Source organism: Corvus cornix, chromosome 1 (genome assembly GCF_000738735.6).
Source record: "Corvus cornix cornix isolate S_Up_H32 chromosome 1, ASM73873v5, whole genome shotgun sequence".
NCBI lineage: Eukaryota > Metazoa > Chordata > Aves > Passeriformes > Corvidae > Corvus > Corvus cornix.
This window is the reverse complement of record NC_046332.1, coordinates 113,752,082-113,772,205: the sequence shown is the minus strand read 5'-3', so window position 1 is coordinate 113,772,205 and position 20,124 is coordinate 113,752,082. Positions and strand designations below refer to the sequence as shown.

The 20,124-nt window shown below is 43.8% G+C and overlaps 1 protein-coding gene across 1 annotated transcript in view; it reads left to right on the top strand.

The window, feature by feature from the left end:
- The first annotated feature begins 15,041 nt into the window (after nucleotides 1-15,041).
- The window catches only part of LOC104686365 (uromodulin-like 1), a 44,896-nt gene continuing 39,813 nt past the window's right edge, over nucleotides 15,042-20,124 (top strand). The window contains exon 1 of the mRNA XM_039555763.1: nucleotides 15,042-15,276. Within this exon, the coding sequence (XP_039411697.1) occupies nucleotides 15,099-15,276 (178 nt within the window). The 5' untranslated portion in view covers nucleotides 15,042-15,098. The remainder of the gene's footprint in view (nucleotides 15,277-20,124) is intronic.

The window sequence follows — 20,124 nt, the reverse complement described above, 5'->3', positions numbered from 1 at the left end:
AAGGATAGAGGCTTAAAGTAAACTGATAGATAAAAGCTTCTACAGGGTGTTTACAACATCCAGCTCAAGCACCCAACGTGCAGGGAGCATTTCCCTCCTCATGGATTGCACACGGTTACAACCCACTGTTTCTATTTCTTTGTTTCTTTTTCATCCTTATCACATTTGTTTCAGTAAAAAATGTGATGCTTAAAGAGTGTAATAATCGTGGTTGAAAGACCAAGAAAGCTTCAACAGGCTGATACAGTTCCATCATATTAAATTTAAATATTAACAGTGCTGAATCAAACACTATTCCTCTTGCAAGGGTTGTATCTTTGCATGGATGCGTTTATCCACTTACACGTGGGGTTTTTTGTGCCTATATGTATTTGTTTATATATACAAAGCACACGTGTTTGTGTGTACATGTATACACGTATAGACATGCATGTATATAAAAATAAATGTGTATTATGGCAGAGACATCTAAAGGAACAAACCTGAGCAAAACATTAATATTCAGATGGATAGAAATGTGAAAAGGGGAAAGGCAGAAGAGGTCCTAAAAGTAAATGAGATGAAAAAACCTTTTCTGTTGAGATAATCATTAGTGCTGCTCGTGGGAATGCGGAAGAGATTTTCCAAGTGGACACTGAGTTATGTGCATAACCCTTGCCCTTTTGGGAAAACAGTCCTCTCAAATTTATTTTTAGACAGCCCTACATAGAAAACCAGCCCATTTTGTTAGGGACTAGGTAGTTGCATAATGTAGGCACATGATTCTTCAAAATGTGGATGTTTGCTTTTAAAAAAATGAAGCTGGGCTTCCCACTTTTGTTGTTGGTGCAGCAGAAGGAAAGGGAATACAAGTATTAGTGGAATTTGACTTTGCCTACTCTTGATTATGTCTGCCTTGGTGGGTGTTTCAGCAGCATCTGACAAGCAAAAATGTTCTGACTAATCCTTCTGCCTCAAGGATCTGAGAATTACACAGATTTTTTCAGGTGTACATCATCCTTTGTTCCGCATTAAACTCCAGGTAATTTGCTGAGTTTTTGGCTGTTTCCTGGCACTTGCTGCAGCTCTTCAGAGTGCAAAACTGCCTCAGCCGTGCCATTTTTGACATGGAAATGTTGCTTTAGTTGTGGATCATATGATAAATCCTTTCTTACTGGACCCTTGTTATCCATAAAATATCCTTGTTACCATGAGGATACTTTTGTGTGTCCTACCACAATGTGAAGTTTCCACCTTGCTGGTAAGGAAACATCTTCACCACATCCTGAGGAAGCATCAAATACCGGCACTGACATCAGGATGATTTTCCCAGAATGATGATTAAGGTTCTACCCATCTGCTGCTGTTTATAAGCCCTCAGGGCTCATCCTGTGAACTTTTCCAGTCCCTAAAGTTGTCTTAAGTATTTTTGTCCTTTTTGCTTCTGGAAGGACAAGGTCTATCAAAAGCAGATCTTTTGCAAGCAGGGAATGATGTTGCCCTTCAGTGTTTTTCCTTTTGGTTAGAAACAGGGGCATTTAGGCAAAGTGTTCATTTATCCTCATCATCAGCTAAGCTTTTGCATTCTTATTTAAGAAATAAATTGCAGGAAAGGCATGGAAGTTTTGTAGACTGCCCTAAAGCCTTTTGTGACTTTGCCAGTGGGTCCCAGTCCATCCATCCCATCAGATCTCTGAGAAGAACAGTGAACCAAACAAAAATGTGGTAGATGCAAACTTATTTCAATTGCCTCCCTCTTTTTAAGGCATGCACACATGTTCTCTTATCTCTCATTAAGCTGATTTCACTGACTCAGATAATTAAATCAGCAGTGCTGCCTTTTGGAGGAGGCTGACACACCCTTGGCTCCCACCTTTCCGTAAGAATTTGAGGCCTTAGATCAATTTGTGAGCTCTGTCTCTCACATAGGACAATACTGAGTAGTTTTTAGAATATGATAGAAACTAGTTGCAAAGAAGGAGAGTGATGAAATATGTGTGCTGATATTCATACTTGGCATTTTAGTGATAAATGAATGTTAATCACAACAACAGTCATGTTCTCATCATCCTTCAGTGGCAGCATTAGCATTATTGTGTCCATAAACTGAAATTCCTGTCATTTTCAGCAGCGAATGACAAAGAAAATCCTCCCTGCCCCAGAGCTCTTGCAGTCCAAATATCATGAAGGACGGGGCTGTGTGCCTCCTTAACCAAAGCCAAATGTTTGATTTCAAGGAGGGAATTAAAATCTATTTTCACTAGGGATTTTTTCTCATGCAGAAGGTCAGCACACAGAAAGGAAAGCACACAGGAAGTTCCCCTACTGGCATTTGTGCTAATTAAGGGTGCAGAACAGATTCAGTAAATAACCCACTGCTTTCTCAAGCCAATAAACATTTTGAAAATCATCTCCTTGTGAGCTTTAAATATCAGCTCTCAATATCTGGCAAAATAAGTTCTGTTGTGAGATTTTTTTTTTTTCTTTTGGTTAAATAGAGAGAGATAACTTTAGTTGGGGTTTTTGTGGGGAGAAAAATCACCAAAATTATTTTCCTGCTGTTTTACAGTGCATGACCACATATTTCTCTTCACCTGAGAATGCCAAAAACTGGTGTGAAGTCTCTTTGAGCTCCAAACAAGGAACTTCTTTGCCAGGCATCTCTTCTTTTTCCTGTTTAGCTTTGCAAAGAAGGTGATTGATGGTTTCTGCTATGGGTTACCAAGCCAGTGATGCAATATGTAATCTTTATTCCAAAGCATTTACATTTCTGCTTCTCCTTTCAGCACTCTGGTATCGTAAAGAAGCTGGCGATGTTTGTGTCAGCACCTGATGCCTTTAGGAGGTACAAATGATTTTCTTTTCCTGAGTACCTGGAAAATCCAACAGTGCTGTCTAACTGAGGCAGGGGCTGCACATTGGAGAGGGTGTGGAAAGAGCAGGAGTTTTCCTGGCATCAGAAGTGGAAATTTCAGTGCTGAGAAGCTCCTGGGAGACAGAGGCTCTTCCCCAGAGTGGTGTGAAACTCCTGCTCCGAGGATGCAGTCCTGAAGGTGCCACCCTTATGAGAGACCTGTGGGTTAATATTGGACTTCCACTCTTCCATTGCTTAATTCCCAGGTGCTGATGGAATAAACCCTGCTGGGGAGCCCTGTGCAAGCTGGAGCTCTGCCCTCCTCTGTTTCAGCAGCAGCTTCAGCTCAACAGATGCTTCAGAGTGACTTGTGGGCGAAACCATGGCAAATGCCCACGTGTCCAAATGCAGAGTCAGAGCAGCAGCAGGAGCCTCCTGTGCTGAGCAATTCCGAGGGCGGATCAGCCCGGCACTGCCTTCTGGGCAAGGCTGGATTTTTGTTCAGACTTGGCTTGTTCCTGACAGACACCTGGTACAGGGGTTCTTACAAGGAGTCTGCAGTCTTTATTTAGGGAAAAGGTATGAGCAAGGCCATGGAAAGCCCAGAGACGCTTTGATTTTAATCTCATGGATGATTTAATGTCAATCTAAAAAAACCCCCAAAATTAAATTTCAAAGCAACAGTTCCACTTGACAGCCAGCCAGGATCTTCTTTAAAAAAAAAAAAGAGAAGAAAAAATAAAAGCGCTTCCTCACTGTGTACAGTGAGTGAAACCACCAGTGAATTTTCTGTTTGTTCAGAATCCCCTCAGAAACACAGGTATGGGTTCATAACTCTTCTGGCTGTTACATTTTGGCAGCTAGGTTAAAACATTTATTCTTTTTCTTGCAGATGAAGTTTCCTTGTACCTCAAACTTTCATTTCATATTGGTTTTAATAATTCGTTGTTTCAGTCATCTGGTGCTTTTCTGCCCACTTAAGCTCCCCACCTCCTTTGTACTGAGTAATCCAGTATTTGTTCTGGGTTAGTCACAATTACAGGTATTAACAGGGAGGAAAAAAGAAACAATACACCTCCCCCAAACAATTTACTTTGTTCCTTCTCCTAAGCAAATCTATTTAAATGTTTGTATCTTCTAACCAGCTTAAAATGTGCTGGATTTTTGCAAATCTGACTGAATTCCTTACTCAGTATTCACACAGTAGGAGCAGGATGCCATCCCATGCCTTGATCTTAGGTTCCCTAAATCCAGTGTTTCTGCTTTGAAAGGCTCCTCCTCCTCCTTGAGCTGCTCTGCTTTTAGTTGAGCTGGCTCAGGAGCATGCACAACAATGTGCCTTTAGGTCCTTCAAAGTGACAAGCTTCCTGTAAACATTTAAATTTAATGCATCAATAGAAGCTCTGACACAAATTGTGAAACAAGTCCTGGGGTTTGGACTAAAGATTTGCCTCTGAAACGCCTTAGGAAAATCACCAGAAACATGTACTTGGATCTATGTCTCTGTGACTCTTAGCTGGCAGTGAGGGTTAAATCTTCTGTTGACCAACAGCAAAAAGCAGATTGTGTGTTTTGGTTGGTTTATTCTGTGCTTCAAATCTGCTGAACAGAGGCACGTTTTGCATCTGTGTGCAGGAGACAGATGCACAAGTGGAATTTCCAGTTGCATGCACAGTCCTCTGTCCTTCCCATCCGTGTCTCAGCTGTATGTCAGATGGGATGTGGAGGGATAAAAAAGGTGAAGTCATCCTTCTTCCAAGAGGAGCAGCAGGTGCCTTCAGTCAAAAACGGGTTACAGGCAGCAGCAAGGGCACAAGCCAGTGAAGCAGGGCCAAATCTTTGGGCTGGTCGCTGGTGTTTGCTGTTCTTGAGCCCTGTGGCATTGGGTGAGCAAGGAAGTGGGATTGGTGTCAGTGCCCATTCCCAAACCTTTGCTGCAGGGATCTGATGGCTCAGCCAGCGAGGCAGAGTGAGGAGAGGCCCAGTCCCATCAGCAGCTGCTGGCAGAGGCCAGACCTCTGCCCTGAATGGGACCTTCAGGTGCACTGGCCCTTGTAACCCACGCTGGGATGCCGAGCAGGAGACCCTCTGACTCTTCTCCCAATAAACCTCCATAGCAAAAGGCAATTCCCACCTCCCAGGCTGCTTTCCCTCAAAAACGCCTGCTTTTGGAGCTAAAAACAAGAAGCAAGCCACAAAATATCTCAGATGGGATTTACTCCCCTGCAGCACTGCTAAATCATGGATGAGGTGTGATCAAGTCTCATCTGGTGCCCAACTCATGCATGAGGTGTGATCAAGTCTCATCTGGTGCCCAGCTCGTGCTGGGGATGGGACCCTGCCCTCAAAGTGCTGGAGGGAACAAGAGCTTCCCCATGCTGAGATTGCACAACCTCCTCTTGGAGGAGCAGGGCCAGGCAGAGGTTCGGCGTGACCTCTGCCTGACTCATATTTTTTCCTCCTGTTACCAATAAGAACTTTTTCCTCATGAGTCACTTTGAAACAGTTTGTGCGCGTTCAGGGAAAAAGAAAAAAACAACAAAACCCAAAGATTTTCCTGAGGAACGGTTTGTTGGTGAGACAGAACAAATCACTGGGTGCTGTCAGGGACCGTTCTGCCTGCACAGTTCAGCTAATGAGCTCCTAGGGCTTCAGTGATTTTTTGTTACTGTCATTTGTGTGTGTCCCTTCATTTTAATGCTTTCTTCTCTCAAATGCAACAGTGAAAACCACAAGTGCTACTCTTCCACTCTTTGGATGCCTGAAGCTCAGGGAAACAATGACCCCTTCAAGAAATTGCCAGTTTAGCTGTGTCCATCCTAACATAGACCTAAAATACGCTGGCAAAACTGCGCTTTTTCTCTTCTACTTTCTCTTCAGGTAACATAAACGAAAGCACATTTATAGTATAGTAGCTGTGACTTTTACAAGGTCTGAAATACTGGGATTTCTGCTCCTTCCCGTCCCCATGGCTCCCTTGCAGTGGCAAATTTGACCTGTGTGACTCACAGCACAAGAGTTCTGTGGCAGTGGCAGGGAATTCAAGTCCCTGGAATCACAGACAAGCATTTTAACTCTGAGAGTTGAATAGGTCCTGAGAAGTTCTTTTCTCTGTAGGGAATAGGCATTAAGGTGTCCATTATATGTACTCATTTTCAGAAGCAGGAAAAAGTTTGTCTCCTGATGGCAGGAATGATTGCTTTTTAGTATTTGGCTGCTAAAAGGTTATTTCTGGCTAAGTCAGCTTGTTCCACTCTTCTAGAACATTGCCTTGCTGATTGATTTAAGCCAGTTTTGACAGATCAGCTGCAGGCTCAAAGACAAGTTTCTGCAGTTTTTGGGAAGTTTAGTGTAGAAGAGGGAAGAAACCTTAGCACTGCCCCACTAAGGGAAAGACTGGCTTGAGCTCAAACATTGCTAAGTATCTGAAATGCCACAGCAGGGGCAGTTTTTAAGACTGCCCTGATGGTGAGACAAAATTCACTGGGCACCACAAAATGCAGTCATGGGGCAGAAATCAGGTGGAAATCAGGTCTCCTCTCAACTTCTTGTCACCTTCATCGGCAGCATGGTTTTGCCTTTGCCTTCCTGTCCTGGATTTGTTCATTCCCGCAGTGAGATCTTCAGGACTGGTGGCACCGCCATTCATTCCCACAGTCTGCTGTGGCCACAGCCTGGACTTTCTCAGACTGACAGGCTGTAATCAGGCTGAAACTGTAGGAGCCTGGGTGAGGTCTCTGGCTATTTACTGACAGCTGATTTTAAGAGGTTTTTGAGTGGTCAGAAGGTCAAGGGAGGTGGTTCTGCCTCTTCTCTCTGCCTTCGTGAGACCCCACCTGGAATGCTGCATCCAGCTCAACAACATAAGAAGGTTGTGAACATTTCAGGGTATATCCACAGGAGGCCATGAAGATGATCAGAAGGCTGGAACACCTCTGCCATGAAGACAGTCTGAGAGAGCCAGGGTTGTTCATCTTGGAGAAAAGAAGGCTTTGGGGAGAACTTAGAGCACTTTTCAGTGACAAAAGGGGGCTTATAAAAAGTAAGGACATTTTTTTGTATGGCCAATAGTGAGGGGAAAAGGGGCAATGATTTTAAACTGAAGGAGGGCAGGTTTAAATTAGATATATGGAAGAAATTCTTTACTCTGAGGGTAGCCCAGAGAAATTTTGGATGCCACACCCCTGGAAGTGTTCAAGGCCAGGTTGGATGAGGCTTGGAGAAACCTGGTGTAGTGGGAGGTGTCCCTGCCTATTGCAGGGGGTTGGAACTGGATGATCCTTAAGGTTCCTTGCAGCCAAAGCCACTCTATGATTCCATGACTCTAGGTTAAATGATTTAATAGTTCTCAAGCTTTAGATCCTATTCATCTACAGGAAGATGTGCTGGCTTCTGAAGCACAGAGCAGTTTTTGTTGTATTCCCAATGATATATTCCTCAAATGTATATTCCCAATGAGCCCATGGTCCTGTTCCCCTCGTGCAGATCAGTCTGTCTTGAAATGTCATGACCATTTTCTGCATCTGAAATAATGATTGCTTTATAGACAAAATAATACAAAGCAAGAAAGAAATGTTCCAGCAATGACCTTTCTGTGTCAAACCCCTTGTCTAGAGAAGATCAAGATCTTCTAAGTGACTAATTAAATCAGAAGTGAATCTGTCTAAACCAATAAATGCCCAAAAAGTATGATGAGGAAGCCTGCTGTCAGCCACAATATTTCAATTACTGATAGTACAGTCTAGGAGAGTCAAATCCCATCTCTAATAATCTGCTTCTTGATCCTGTAACATTATCCACAAATGGATTTTGATGTGGCTTTTATTGGCACAGCCCTTCCCTGTATAAATTGCAAACTTTAGATCAGTTTAGACATTAGAAACATAACTGCAGAAAGTATAAACAACAGAGCCAGGAGAAGTGATCAGCTCCAGATGACTGTGCCAGGAGGACTGGGATGAGCTCCTTCCAGGCTGGAGCCCAGCTCACTAGCAGCACCACACAGGGCTTTTATTCCACAGAATATCTTCTTCTTCTCCTTCTCCGTTCCTCTCTCCACTGTCCTTCCTCACCACCAAAGAGAGAGTGTGCGAATCTTCTGCTGGAGTCCTGAGATAGAATCACAGAGTCATTTAGGCTGGAAAAGCCCTCTCAGCCCATCAAGTCCCAGCTGTGCCCGATGCCCACCTTGTCCCCAGCCCAGAGCACCGAGTGCCACCTCCAGCCCTTCCTGGGACACCTCCAGGGATGGAGACTCCAAACCTCCCTGGGCAGCCCCTTCCAATGCTTGACAACTCTTTCAGTGAATAAATTCTTCCTGATGTCCAACCTGAACCTCCCTGGAGCAGCTTGAGGCAGTTTCTTCTTTTTCTGTCCTTTGTTCCCTGGGAAACAGACAACACCTACTTGAAAGGAACAGGGGAGAAAACACCAAAAATTTATCTGTGAAATACAATGATGGTTACTAAAAAGGTAGTTATATGCAGTCATCCATGCATGTACAGATGGTCAGTTATCCAAAATATCGGTGAATCTGTAGTTTCCCTGCAGGAGACTCTGCGTTGGCTTGCGCTGAGCAAGTGCAACTCATCACGGTAGTACAGAGATCAAGCACTGCTGCAGGGGATGCAGCACATCATATTCAACTTGCTGCACTTAACACAGGACAAGAATGTGGCTGGAAGATGTGGAAAGGGCTGGACAGGACACAGGATGCATCCTTAATTGCCTAAGTGGTCTTTTCCAGTGTCTGCATTGCCAAAAAGTAAATTGCTGTGAGCCTAGCTGATTGTAACTGAAGAAATAATGCAGATATAAATCATGGACTTGCATGCAGAACCTCATGGAATTTGCAAGTTGCGAGATAAATCCTGAAATACACATGATTTCTGTATCTAGTTCTTGTTTGGATTAACCATTCACTGACTTTTCTCAATTATTTATTTGAAAAAGGTGGTTCTGCACATTCTGTATTTAGGAACCATTTAATTCACTACTGCAATGCAGTTTCAACTCAGATGCAATCCAATTCACATGCCAGTCTGGCATTACCTATATTTGAAATTGGACAAGACATACACTTCTTTATAGGAGGGACCAAATAATTTCTAAGTGCTAAAGATCTGGCTTTTGTCAGTTCTAGCCAAAAAATTTCAACCAAGATATTTTTCCCAGAAAATTTAGATTGTTCAAAAAAAAAAATACAGATCATAAAGAGAAATATTTCTATTTAAACATTGAATTTCACTGACTTAAGTAATCTTCTTTGATTATTTATTTATTAGTGGGGTTTTTAAGTCAGATGGCATCCTCTGCCCAGCCTGCAGCCAGGGGCTCATTGTTGCCTCCCTGACAGGAGATGTAGGTGGTGCATCTGTGGATACATCCTGGTGCTAAGAAGCACATTCTCCTTGGAGCAGAAATGTTTCCAAATCAGTTCTTTTTTTTCTTTTTTTTCTTTTTTTTAATTTTTATTGAAGCATTCTACAACTGATTTTGGTTGTTTTTTTTTTTTTTTCCTGGGCAAGCTTTATTTTTCCTTTGTTTTTCTTCCTTTTAATTTTCTTTTCCCCTTGATGAGCTTGATACTTGATTTTCCAAGCTGGAAGAACAGCTCAGAAGTGCCTCAATGCTACAAAAGGCCCCAGCTCTCCTATCTGAACACCCACAAATGAGAGGGTCTGTGGTTCCAGATCCCTTTCATCCACATGGAATTGTCTACAACACTGTGATACGTATTTAAGTGCTTCTCTGAACATATTGCCTCAGCTCCAAGAGCTGTACCTGTGATTTTCCATCCTTTAGTGTCAGCTCCTCAGAAAATATCATCCCGTGTTCACTCCTTGTCTTTGCGTGAGCCAAGTGACATTGCACTGAAGTTATTGTCGTGTGTTGGAAAGCTGGAGGCACATCTATCTTGGGAATGTGCCTTCATTATTTAGGCAATAAAAAAAAAAGGATTTTTGGTTTCTCGGACCTGATTCACACCCTGCTTAACAAGGTTCTTGATTGCCTGGCATTGCTCTGGCTTAGGAGATGCTGAAATTGCAGTGAAATGAGGGGCACAATGAAAGCTACTGGACAAACAGTTTAAACTCAGGAATGAACACTGGCATAGATACTGGCTTTTACTCTTAGTTTGCTTTCAAGGTACAGAATTAAAGACCTTCAAAGTACCACCTGATGTGTGGACAGGAACTGAATTCAGGATGCTTATAGCTGATATCTGAGGTGCATAAATCTGGCTCTGAGGTGTTGAGTTTAAGGTGTGAGTGCTCTGGAGGATAAACAGGGACTAAACCAGCAGCTTTAAAATGCCTTCCTCTCAAAATCAGGCCAGGGGAGCCAAGCTGAACAGGCAGAAGAGGCAGATTCCCCAGAGGGAACACAAAGGAGAGAGAAGCAGAAAAATTCCCAGCAGAGCCTCTTTGTTTCTGCTGCCAGCAGTTATCACCTCCCTGCAAAAGGTAACAAACCCAGAGCACCCTTTTCCCCTATCCAAAAGCCTACCTGTAGGGACAACCAAGCTCTACCACCTTGGAAACAAAGGGATAAGAAAGACTTATCCAGGATGGGCCCTGCAATGGCCAGGATCACTCTTGTTTCTGTTCTCATCCTCTGGGCTGCTGCACGACAGGGAAGGGGAGATGAAATTACAGGTGAGTGAAGCAAAACTGGCCAGAGAACAGCTTAGTTTGGATGTGGGATAGATATTTCTTTGAAATAAACCAGCCAAGGTGGCCCTCTCTGGAGAACTGGCAATGTCCCAGCGACCATTTAAGGATCCTCTGTTGATAATTAAACAGAGAAAATCTAACCAAGCAAAAACGCAACCTTTGTCTCCAGCCTTTCATCCTCGGGCAAAATCCTTGTCTTTTCCTTTGTGCCAGAAATAAACAAGGAGAATTTCTGCTTTGTCTTCAGTATTGTGCAAATTTTTAATGAAAGTTGTCTTTAAAATAAGCTTTAGGAGGAAATGATGTAGTAATGTGCCTGGCAAATTCCTAGAGGTGCATAAAGTGAGGCTGTAGAAGACATACTTAAATATCATCTGTGGTGTGGGCTGTAATTTTGAAAAACCCTAACCCACTTGTAACTGCTAAATGAACTCCTAATTTACTCTTCATTTCTGCTTTGATTTATGTAGATGAGAAAATACTGTGATTTTGGCTGCTCTTTGTTGCTTTTCTTTACTTAAGTGGTTTTGTGAGTCTCAGTTAAATATAAACCATATTTTTTAGAACCTTGCAGACTTTTCTGTTATTCTGTCAAAGCCACAGGTGAAAAGAGGCTTGTAATGATTAGGGCCAACAGAACCCCCATCCTAGTGCCATTTAAAGTAAATAGTGTTGACTTTAAAATTTGGAATTTGGAGAAAAATCGAGCCCGTGATCCATTTTTTTTTTTCGTTTTTCAAAAGTGAACTTGAATCTGCCCTCCAAGAACCTGTTCCAACAGACTACGTTTAAGGTTATGTCAAGATAAGAAAGGGGCTTATCTTTTGGTCTTGCTGCTCTCCAGTGAGAAAAGATTTTGCAGATCCCAGTGGTTCTTGTATCACTTGAGGGGTGAAGTTTCCAGAACTGCAGCTCTGTCTGTGGCGTAAATGCTGTGAAGCATTTTTTACTGCTGTTTTTTGATCATGCTCTCAGTTCTGACCTGGGTTTAACCTTGAGTTCTAAGGAACCTACTATTGTGCAGCCTTTGCTCCCAGGCTTTCCTCTCAGTATTGGTTTCTGTTAATAAAGGGTTTTGCTTTAATTGTTTATGCTCTTGCTTAACATTAAAAAAAAAAAGATATTTTCCCTGATGGTGCTGAAAGCTGGTGGTCTCTGGGAAAAAATTGTAAAATCCAGAAATGATAGGTGTAACATATCCATACTAACAGCAGGTGACTGCCTTCTGCTGTGCCACTGACTTCAGCTTTGAGTCACTGAAAACAACAGCCAGTGCATTTTAATTCCATTTGATTGTGCCATAATCCCATAGACGGGAGTAATGAGAACAGAAAGCCAATTTGCTAAAGAGCCCAAATTGATCCAAGCCACATTGCTCAGCAGCAAACTGCTGTCAGCAAAATAATTGAACTCTGTGAGTGTCAAAGCTTGTTTTGAACGGTACAGAAGTGATGGATGGGGCAAAGGTTGGTGGTGCTGCACCTTTCCCTGCCACCTTCAGTCCAGCTTCTTCCACTGAGGGCATCTTTTTGTACCACCCTAACCTTATCTGAAAGCTTCTCTTTAGGCTTTGGCAGCCTCATTCTACACCTAGTGTGTGTACATATATATATACCTACTATTAATGTTTAAGTATGAAATATGACTTCATATCTGCTCTGACAGCTGTCGCTTCCAATTATAAACTGCGTCTAATTCTACACCATCTTATTCTCAGTTTCATACCTGTATTTATGTTGCACATTGCTGTAGAGACTAAGCCAGCTCAGCTGACACTGGAATTTTTAACTTTCCAGTGCTACATCCTCGCTGTGGCCTCAGCTCTGCACGGACAACACGAATCCTCAGTGCTCTCCTTACTCAGTTTTTCCCTTCCAGTCCCTGCTTTGCTCTTGCCAGGCTTTACGTGAGCTCTGGAGAAAAGGAGGGGTCATAGGGATGAGGAACAAGGCTGAGCTCTTGCTTCTTACCTGCCCTACTCTCCTCTAATGTGATTTTATACTATCACAGTCTGGTTCCTTAACACATGAGTTTCTCTTTCTCATTTTCATAGAATAAAATTTGTCCTGCTCCTCCCTCCTTCCCTGGTCACAACAGATGTTTGTGCACTTTCTCCAGGGAAAGGCTGTAACCAAAATTATTTAGGTATTGCTTCTGTTCCACTCTGCCATTCAGGTTTCAAACTAATTAAAAAAAAAAAGCCAAATAAAAAAGCTGAAGCAAGATTTCCCCCCCCCCACACCTACATGCCTAGAAGCATTTGCAGAGAAAGGTATTCTTGGATCACTCTTAACACATGGCAAGGGAATGCTTTCCAAAATGCAATGACAGCTGCCTGTTTCTTCTCAGGCACTTGTGCCTCATGTGAGGTGTTAATGGATCAAATGCATTGAATAAAAAGCACCCCCTGATCTCTGATTTCTGCTCCAGAACCCATGTTTGTTTTCCTTTCCCCTTCTCCCAGAGAGTTACCCTAAAGTTAGCCAGAGGGAGAGACCACCTTCCTTTCTCTGGCTCACTTCTCCTTCTATCTCCTCCTGCACAGCCACAGCTGGGTCCTGGGCAGTACTCCATCCCAGCCTTTGGGATCCTCTCCTGGCTCAGGCAGGGTCTGGGCTGGAGCCAGGCTTTGAGCCAGGCTTTGAGACAGGCTGGATGACTCCCTGCCCCTCTTGACCACCTCCTTCCACTCCCTACTTAGGCACAAAGAGCAGCCCTGGTGCCTTTCAGGGACGTGAAGACCTTTCAGCCACTCTCCCAGAGCTTCAGGGACCGGACACAGAGGTGCCCTGCTGGAGGCTGGGCAGGAGGAACAGGCAGGGAGTGGGGCTTCCAGCTATACCTTCACTCAGTATTTTCCTGCTGACCTGCTCCCAGCAGCAGCACAGAGTCCCTGGAGCCTGCTGGGAGGTCTCTGGCTCTCACATGCACTCCCTGGAGCACAACCCAGCATCAGCTCTGCCTTTTGCTGCAGGAGGATGCACAGATGAGTGAGGCAGGGCAGGGCTGGGCTTCCAGGGGCCGTATCTAGACATCATGTCTAGTCCATGTTTTCTTCTGGACTGTCCCCAGAAGAAAACATGGACTAGACATGATGTCTAGACCCATTTGTGCTACAAATGGATTGTCCAGTCCAAAGCTCTTTTCCTAGTCCTGCTCAAATTGCACAAATGTCTTTTGTTTAGCTGGAAAGCTAAATGTGATAAAAGCACAGGATTCCTGAAAGCCTAACAATTCTGGTTTGTCTTCTTGAATTGTTTTTAACATGTTTCATCTTTTCAGGCAGGAGATAAGTTGTACAAATAAGATAAGCTGTAAATGTTTTAATTGTATGCCTGTTGTGTATATTGTGTTAGCTTCAGTCTGTCTGTTGGCTGACCCCGGTGCCCTCAGAGCTCTCAGAAAAAAACAGTCCTGCTATATTTGAATCTCTGCAGCTAATTCATATTTATTAAAGTTTCTTCTGCTTTGGCTAGAGGATGATACAGGCATTTTAATTCCATCCGATCTGTTTCCCAAATGGGACACAGGGTGACTCAGCCCCTCTGGCTCCTATAACATCTCATTAGGGAGCCAGCCTGATGTCTGTGACATGACTGTAGGTTGCTTACTGCTAATTCTTAAACTCCATCTGCTTTTGTTGCTGTTGTTGGGCTTTCTTTCTGTTGTTTGCTGTTGGGGTTTTTTTCCCTATCCCTGCTGAAGTATTTCAGTTTTAAGTACAGCATGTAACGAGTTCACTCCTCATCAGAAATGGTTTCAGAACTCTGGAAGCTGAGTCCCTTCCCCAGACCTGTGTGAAATGATGTCGTTAATGGCCTTATCACTGACTTTGTTTATACTCGAAGTCAATGATGCACTGCAGGTTTCCAGTGGCCTGATCAACAAGGCCTGCTGCAAATGCAGAGAGGCAGCACAGGATCTCCAGGAACACCTTTTGTGTCAATACGTGGAAGTGCTTCCCACTGATGTATGAGTACCCAGTTTTAGCCTAGGGTGATGTCTGAAGGATGTCTTATTCCAGACATCTACTGTGACTCATCTGCCCATGAGTTCCTCGCCCTTTGTTCCCTTCATAACAGGGGGGAGTGATGAAGGCTTTGGCAGCAGGAGGCTGGAGCGGGCATTTAAAGTACTGGGATGACTCTGCCCTGAAAGTGCCTATTGTGCTCTACTGTTAATTTAAATTAACATATGTAAATGTCCTTAATATTAACTTGAGTTAAATTGCCCTTTTTCCACCTCGAACCTGAAGGCACCAAGAACTCTTTGAATTTTCTGCCAATCTGCATCCTTTCATGACCAAAGTGATGCCTATGACAAGCAGTCACTACCAATTCTTTCTTGTGTCTGTTTTTTGAAGTGATGCTCTTCCCAACATCAGCCTTCCTGGAAATCATTCATCTGTGTTGGTTCTGTCACTGCTTTCTCATAACACTGTTTTTAACTGGATACTGCAGGGAACTTCTGCTCCGGGGTGACAAATTAATGCTGATCCCTTTCTTTCCTGTTTCTCTCCCCTAGAAAAAGGGCTCTCTTTGCTTGGGTACCATCTGTGCAACTACACCCTGACCAAAAGTGTGTTTAAAATGGTTACCTACCAGGAGTCCTATGAGAAGAACACATCCTGTGGAGGGTGGATCCCGTGGATGGTGTGTCCCCGGACACACTACAGAACACAGTTTCACATGGTCCAAGTCCCTGAAACCATCACTCTCACAGATTGCTGTGAAGGATATGAACAAGTTGGACTCTACTGCTCTCTAGGTAAGTTTTAGTCAGATTAAGAGAGGAAATAAATGCTTCTTAGGGAAGAAGATTCACTTCAGCTGAGATGTGTAAAGGCTTAATTCAGTCCTAGGCCACAGGTTCCTATTCACTGAAGTAAATGAGTCTGCAAAAATGTACAGTAAACTTTGTCCAGCGTGGCAAGGAGTAGACATAGCAGATTAAAGCTCCTCATTCTTGCTCTTTGCCACCCCTAGTCACAAATTCACTAAACTTCCAGGGGAGCCTGAGGAAGGCACCTGCTTGTTACCCCTCCAAGGGCTCATTACCTGTCTGGGTTCAGGCCACTATCCCTGGCCAAGAGCAATAACTCACTGCCTGGTGCAGTGTCTGCTCTGAGCCTGCCTGCATTTACACCAGGAGCTTTCTCCTCAAAGCTAATTCAGGATGCACTTGGTATAACATCTCCTTTGATGTGGAGCAGGGTTTGTTCCCAGATTACAAACCCAGTTTTGGTTCAAATTTAAAACAACCTATGACCTCAGGGCAACTTGGTACCAGATGCTTTCCAACCAAAACTGCACTAGGACCCATTTTCTTAGGGCTTCTGTGGTTACCTGGGACTATGTGGGAGGTCTGAAAACTGGTGAACTTTTTGGTGGATCTGATCTAACATCTGAGTCTTAATGAGACTGCTCAGGAAGACTTAATCACCTTTGTCTCAAGATGGAAACTTTTTCCCCTTCCCACATCAGGGTTACCAGTTGTCAACCAGAAATTCCCGATTTTATCAGAACTTGAGATGTAGATGGAGGGGATTCCTTGGGGAAAAGGAACTTTCTTTCTCTAATGGATAAATTTAGATGCTCTTAAGCTGAACAGGCATCTTGAATTATCTAAACTGTTGAACTGTTCTGTCATCCAGAAAAGTTCTGCAGGACATAGTTTTGTCTCCTATTTTCGTATGACATTGCATTTTCTCTATTTCCACTCTACAGTAGGGCCCTGGGCATTTCCACAATCACACACAGGAACACCAGATTGAAAGGAAAGGTCCTGTTGCAGCCCTAGCCCTTGTTTTGGGTCATAAGACTTGGGTGACTCAGATCTGTGGGAATGTCCCCAAACCTGCTCCTGCACCGAATCATAATGTGGCATGAGGGGGGATGAGCTATATGTCCTGTCATGGGATCTGTCAAGAGCAATGTGTTCATCCCACATTTAACTTGCTTCAGAGCATTGGAAAAAGAACTTCCAAACTTTTTTTTTTCCCCAGGCATTTTCTCCACAGTCACGGGTAGAATATTGTATCTAGCAGGACTTTAACAGAAGGAACCAAACACAGAAGTGGTCGATGTGTTTTACTTGTTCCTAAAATGATTTGCTAGAGAAGAGAAATTAAAGCATTATTTTTAATTTACTGTATCCTGCCACTGTTTGGCTCCGTGGCTGTTGTGGAGTCTCAGCAAAGCAGAATTTGAGCTGCAGGTTACTGTGTGTCCAAGCAGATTTATCAGACAGGCAAAGGACCTGCTGTTGATCATCTGTATTTTCCAAGCATCAGTTTCACGCTGGGGAAAGTCTCCAGTATGTCTAATTATGGTTGAAAAGTTACTTCAGTGAAGTCTTTTGGATATACAGGCATGTGCATACATGTGTGCCTGTAAGCATCAAATGGCAAGACTGAGGTAACCAGAGAAAAAGGCTTTTTAATGCTGTAGTACAAGGAAAGAGCTGTGCCAGCTAAATGTGAAAGAGTCACCGTGGTTGTCACTGTTTGCACAAGAAATTCAGGTGTTTCTGAATCTCTGAAAATCAAGACCATCTTCTTGTGAGGAAAAAAAAAGCATCCTGTTAATGCTTGAAATATTTTTCTCCCAGTATAATCTATGTCTCTTAAAAGCATCTCTAGGGATATTTTAGGCTTGAGAGCTGTTGATGATTCTGTTTCATCTAACAGGAACAAATCTGTAAATCTCTTACTGCAGAATTTCCACCCTGCCCTTGCCATGTTGTTGATACACTGGGCAAGTTTGTCCATGAAATACTGTGGTCACCCTGACACTTTTTCCTGTCAAAGTTAATTTGGGAATATTTTAAACCATTTAAGGATTTGTATGGCTTCTAGGTGATTTCCGTGTTTACATTATTCCGGTATCTTTGCTTTTCAGGGCATTAGTCATAAATTCTGTGAATGGTAATGCACTGTCTAGACACAGTCTTAAATAAATGATGAGAAGAGAAACTGGAACTGCAGAAATTACTGCACAGCACGCTGTTGAACTACTGTTATTTTCTTCTTGATGTTATCCATGCTGACGTGCTCTCCATCCTGCCAGGAGTGGAAAGGTCTCCACGACCTTTCACAGCAACCTGCTCCTGGCCACTGTTCACCTTCTCTTCCTAGAAGGAAACATTTACCCCTGCCTGGGATATGGCAGGCCCTGCTTTTATTATTTCTTTACTGTTGGGGGAAAAAAATGTCCAGATCATTGGTCAAGTTGCTGTGGTATTTCTCACTAGTTGTGTGTCTATCCATTGGGATAGTGTTACAGATACATACACAAATGACTTTGACATTTTGAAATAACAGCTGGAAAGTTAAGTATCTAAAAGTTAGGAAGTGCTGGAATTAATTCTAAAGGTAGAATTAAACAAAACAGCCTTCGTTTTCTCTCTTTGTGCCCGTGCTTGCAGATTAGTGAGTTCTTGTAATTATCTCATCCAGCTTTGTAGTGCCCCAAGGACCACATTTCCCTGTGCCCAGGGATGATGGAGTCCCTCTAAGGAGCTCCTCAGAGTGTGCCATCCTGACCTCCACATTCAGTGCTCTGCTCAGCCTCTCACTGAGTAGAGAACTATTTATCACCTCTTAAGGTGAATCCTGGGGAATTCACAGGCAGCAATTTGTCTTCATGAAGCCTGTGGGAAGAGAGGGAGCTTCTCTGTCTTTCACAGATGGGCACCTGTGCTGCAGAGAAACTGAGATCAAACCATTCTGTGTTGGTTTCAGACCCACTTTCAGACACCTTGGGTGCAGCTTTAATTTTTTCATAAATTTATTCTGATTTTCATGGTGCTTAGTGCTGCTTTTAACATGTGTGGTTGGGGCACAGGGCTGCAGGTCAAGCTTGTGGACCTGTGAAACCCACAGCTCTGAAAGGTTGTTTCACCATACAAAACTTCTCCCTGCATCTTGTCTTTTAGGTAGAGATAGGATCCAATTCTCCAGGCTTGTTTCCAGCTGCTTGAATGGATGGTATGGTTACTTCTCCTGTGACTGGCTTGCTGCCCACTTTCCAGCATAAGATGAAACCAGAGAGCTCCTTATCTGCCATCTAACCCTGCCTGATCCCCAGCTGGGGAGGGAAAGAGTGCATCAGCACATGATGAAGGCTCGTCTTTAAGCACACATGTACAAAAATACCTTGAAATAAGAAGGCCCAAGACAACTTTAAGTGTGGAGTTTTTTGAGAGCACTTGATTTGCATTGTTAAGGTCACGCTTTAATCGGAGTGTGCTTTGTGTGCACAGCTTCCTAAGGTTTTCAGAAAAATGTCTGCAAAGTAAAAAAATGTTCATTGTAGGTGCCCAAGCAGCTCCTCAGCAGTGCTGGGACCTTTCAGAGCTGGCACACAGATGTTCCCATGCTGACTGTAACCAGAGCAGCAGGAGCTGGGGCACAGCTGTCCTGAAAGCCAGGGGACAGTGGTGCCACATATGGGCAGCACTGCAGCTTCAGCCTGGCGTGGGAAAGGTGCCACAATGTCCTATGGGACTTCACCCAGAAGCAGGTGGCTCTGGTTGCCCTGCAGTTTGGGTCCCTTGTGTGCCCCCAGCAGCTGCAGAAATGGGATTGTCAGTGTCCCTGCCTGTTCCCAGTGGTGTCTGCTGATGGGAATCCCTTCTGGGAATTGCCTTGTCCCTTTTTGAGCCCACTGAAGCTGTCTGCCTCCACACGCCCTGTGCTGACAAATTGCAGAAGTTCCCTCCCGTTTGGGTAAAGAAGTGAGTTCTTTCACCCATTTTATTCTTGTGGGCTTTGGTGAAAACCGGCTCTGCCTTCACCTTGCCTTTGGGATTTTGTAAACCTTGATCACATCCCCCTCAGCCTTCTCCCCTCCAAGGCAAAAGTCCCATCCAAGAAGGGTGCTAAGTATTTGTCAGATGCTGGACCAACATAAAACTCTGTTAGCCCCTGGAGAGGCAATCAGGATGGAAAATGTCCATCTGAGCAAGCAAAGCCTACCAATGCTCAAAGACCCCAAAACCAGGGTTGTATGATGAAAACTGCCAGCCTGCCTTTGGAACAGACTTTCCCAGGAGCTTTCTCTATAATTTCATAGATTTGCCTCCCCCTTCTGATACCTGAGACAAATGCAGGGTGCTGGTCCCTGGCTCTGCCACACCTTCTGGATGAAACCATCCCTTCCAGATGGAAGGAGGGAGAGGGAAGGGGTTATGGCTGAGTTAATGTTGTCCCTCAGCATCACTCTCCTGGGAGATGGCCCGTCCTGCAGTCACAGCAGATCCAGCAGCTCTCCAGTGGGCAGGCTGGCAAGTGACCTTTGGTTGCTAAGCTGCAGTTCTGCTTCCATACATTTATGTAAATAACGGAGGAGAAAAGCCTGTACTTCATCCAAATGACAGAGGAGTTGGCTGGCTTGCTCCTCAGTGCTTGCTTGGTAGGTGACTGTCCCCAGCATGATTGAAGAGGAGGGCATAAATTGGATTTCCAAAGTGCATCTGGTACAATTAGGCAGAAATGTGAAGTGAATCCATCTCCGCTTCCGCTGATCCGAAAAGGATGACCTTTTGATTTCAGATAAATATCTGCTGTGGCACCCAGCCAGGATTCAATAGTGTTTTCTGAGATTGCATGTGACT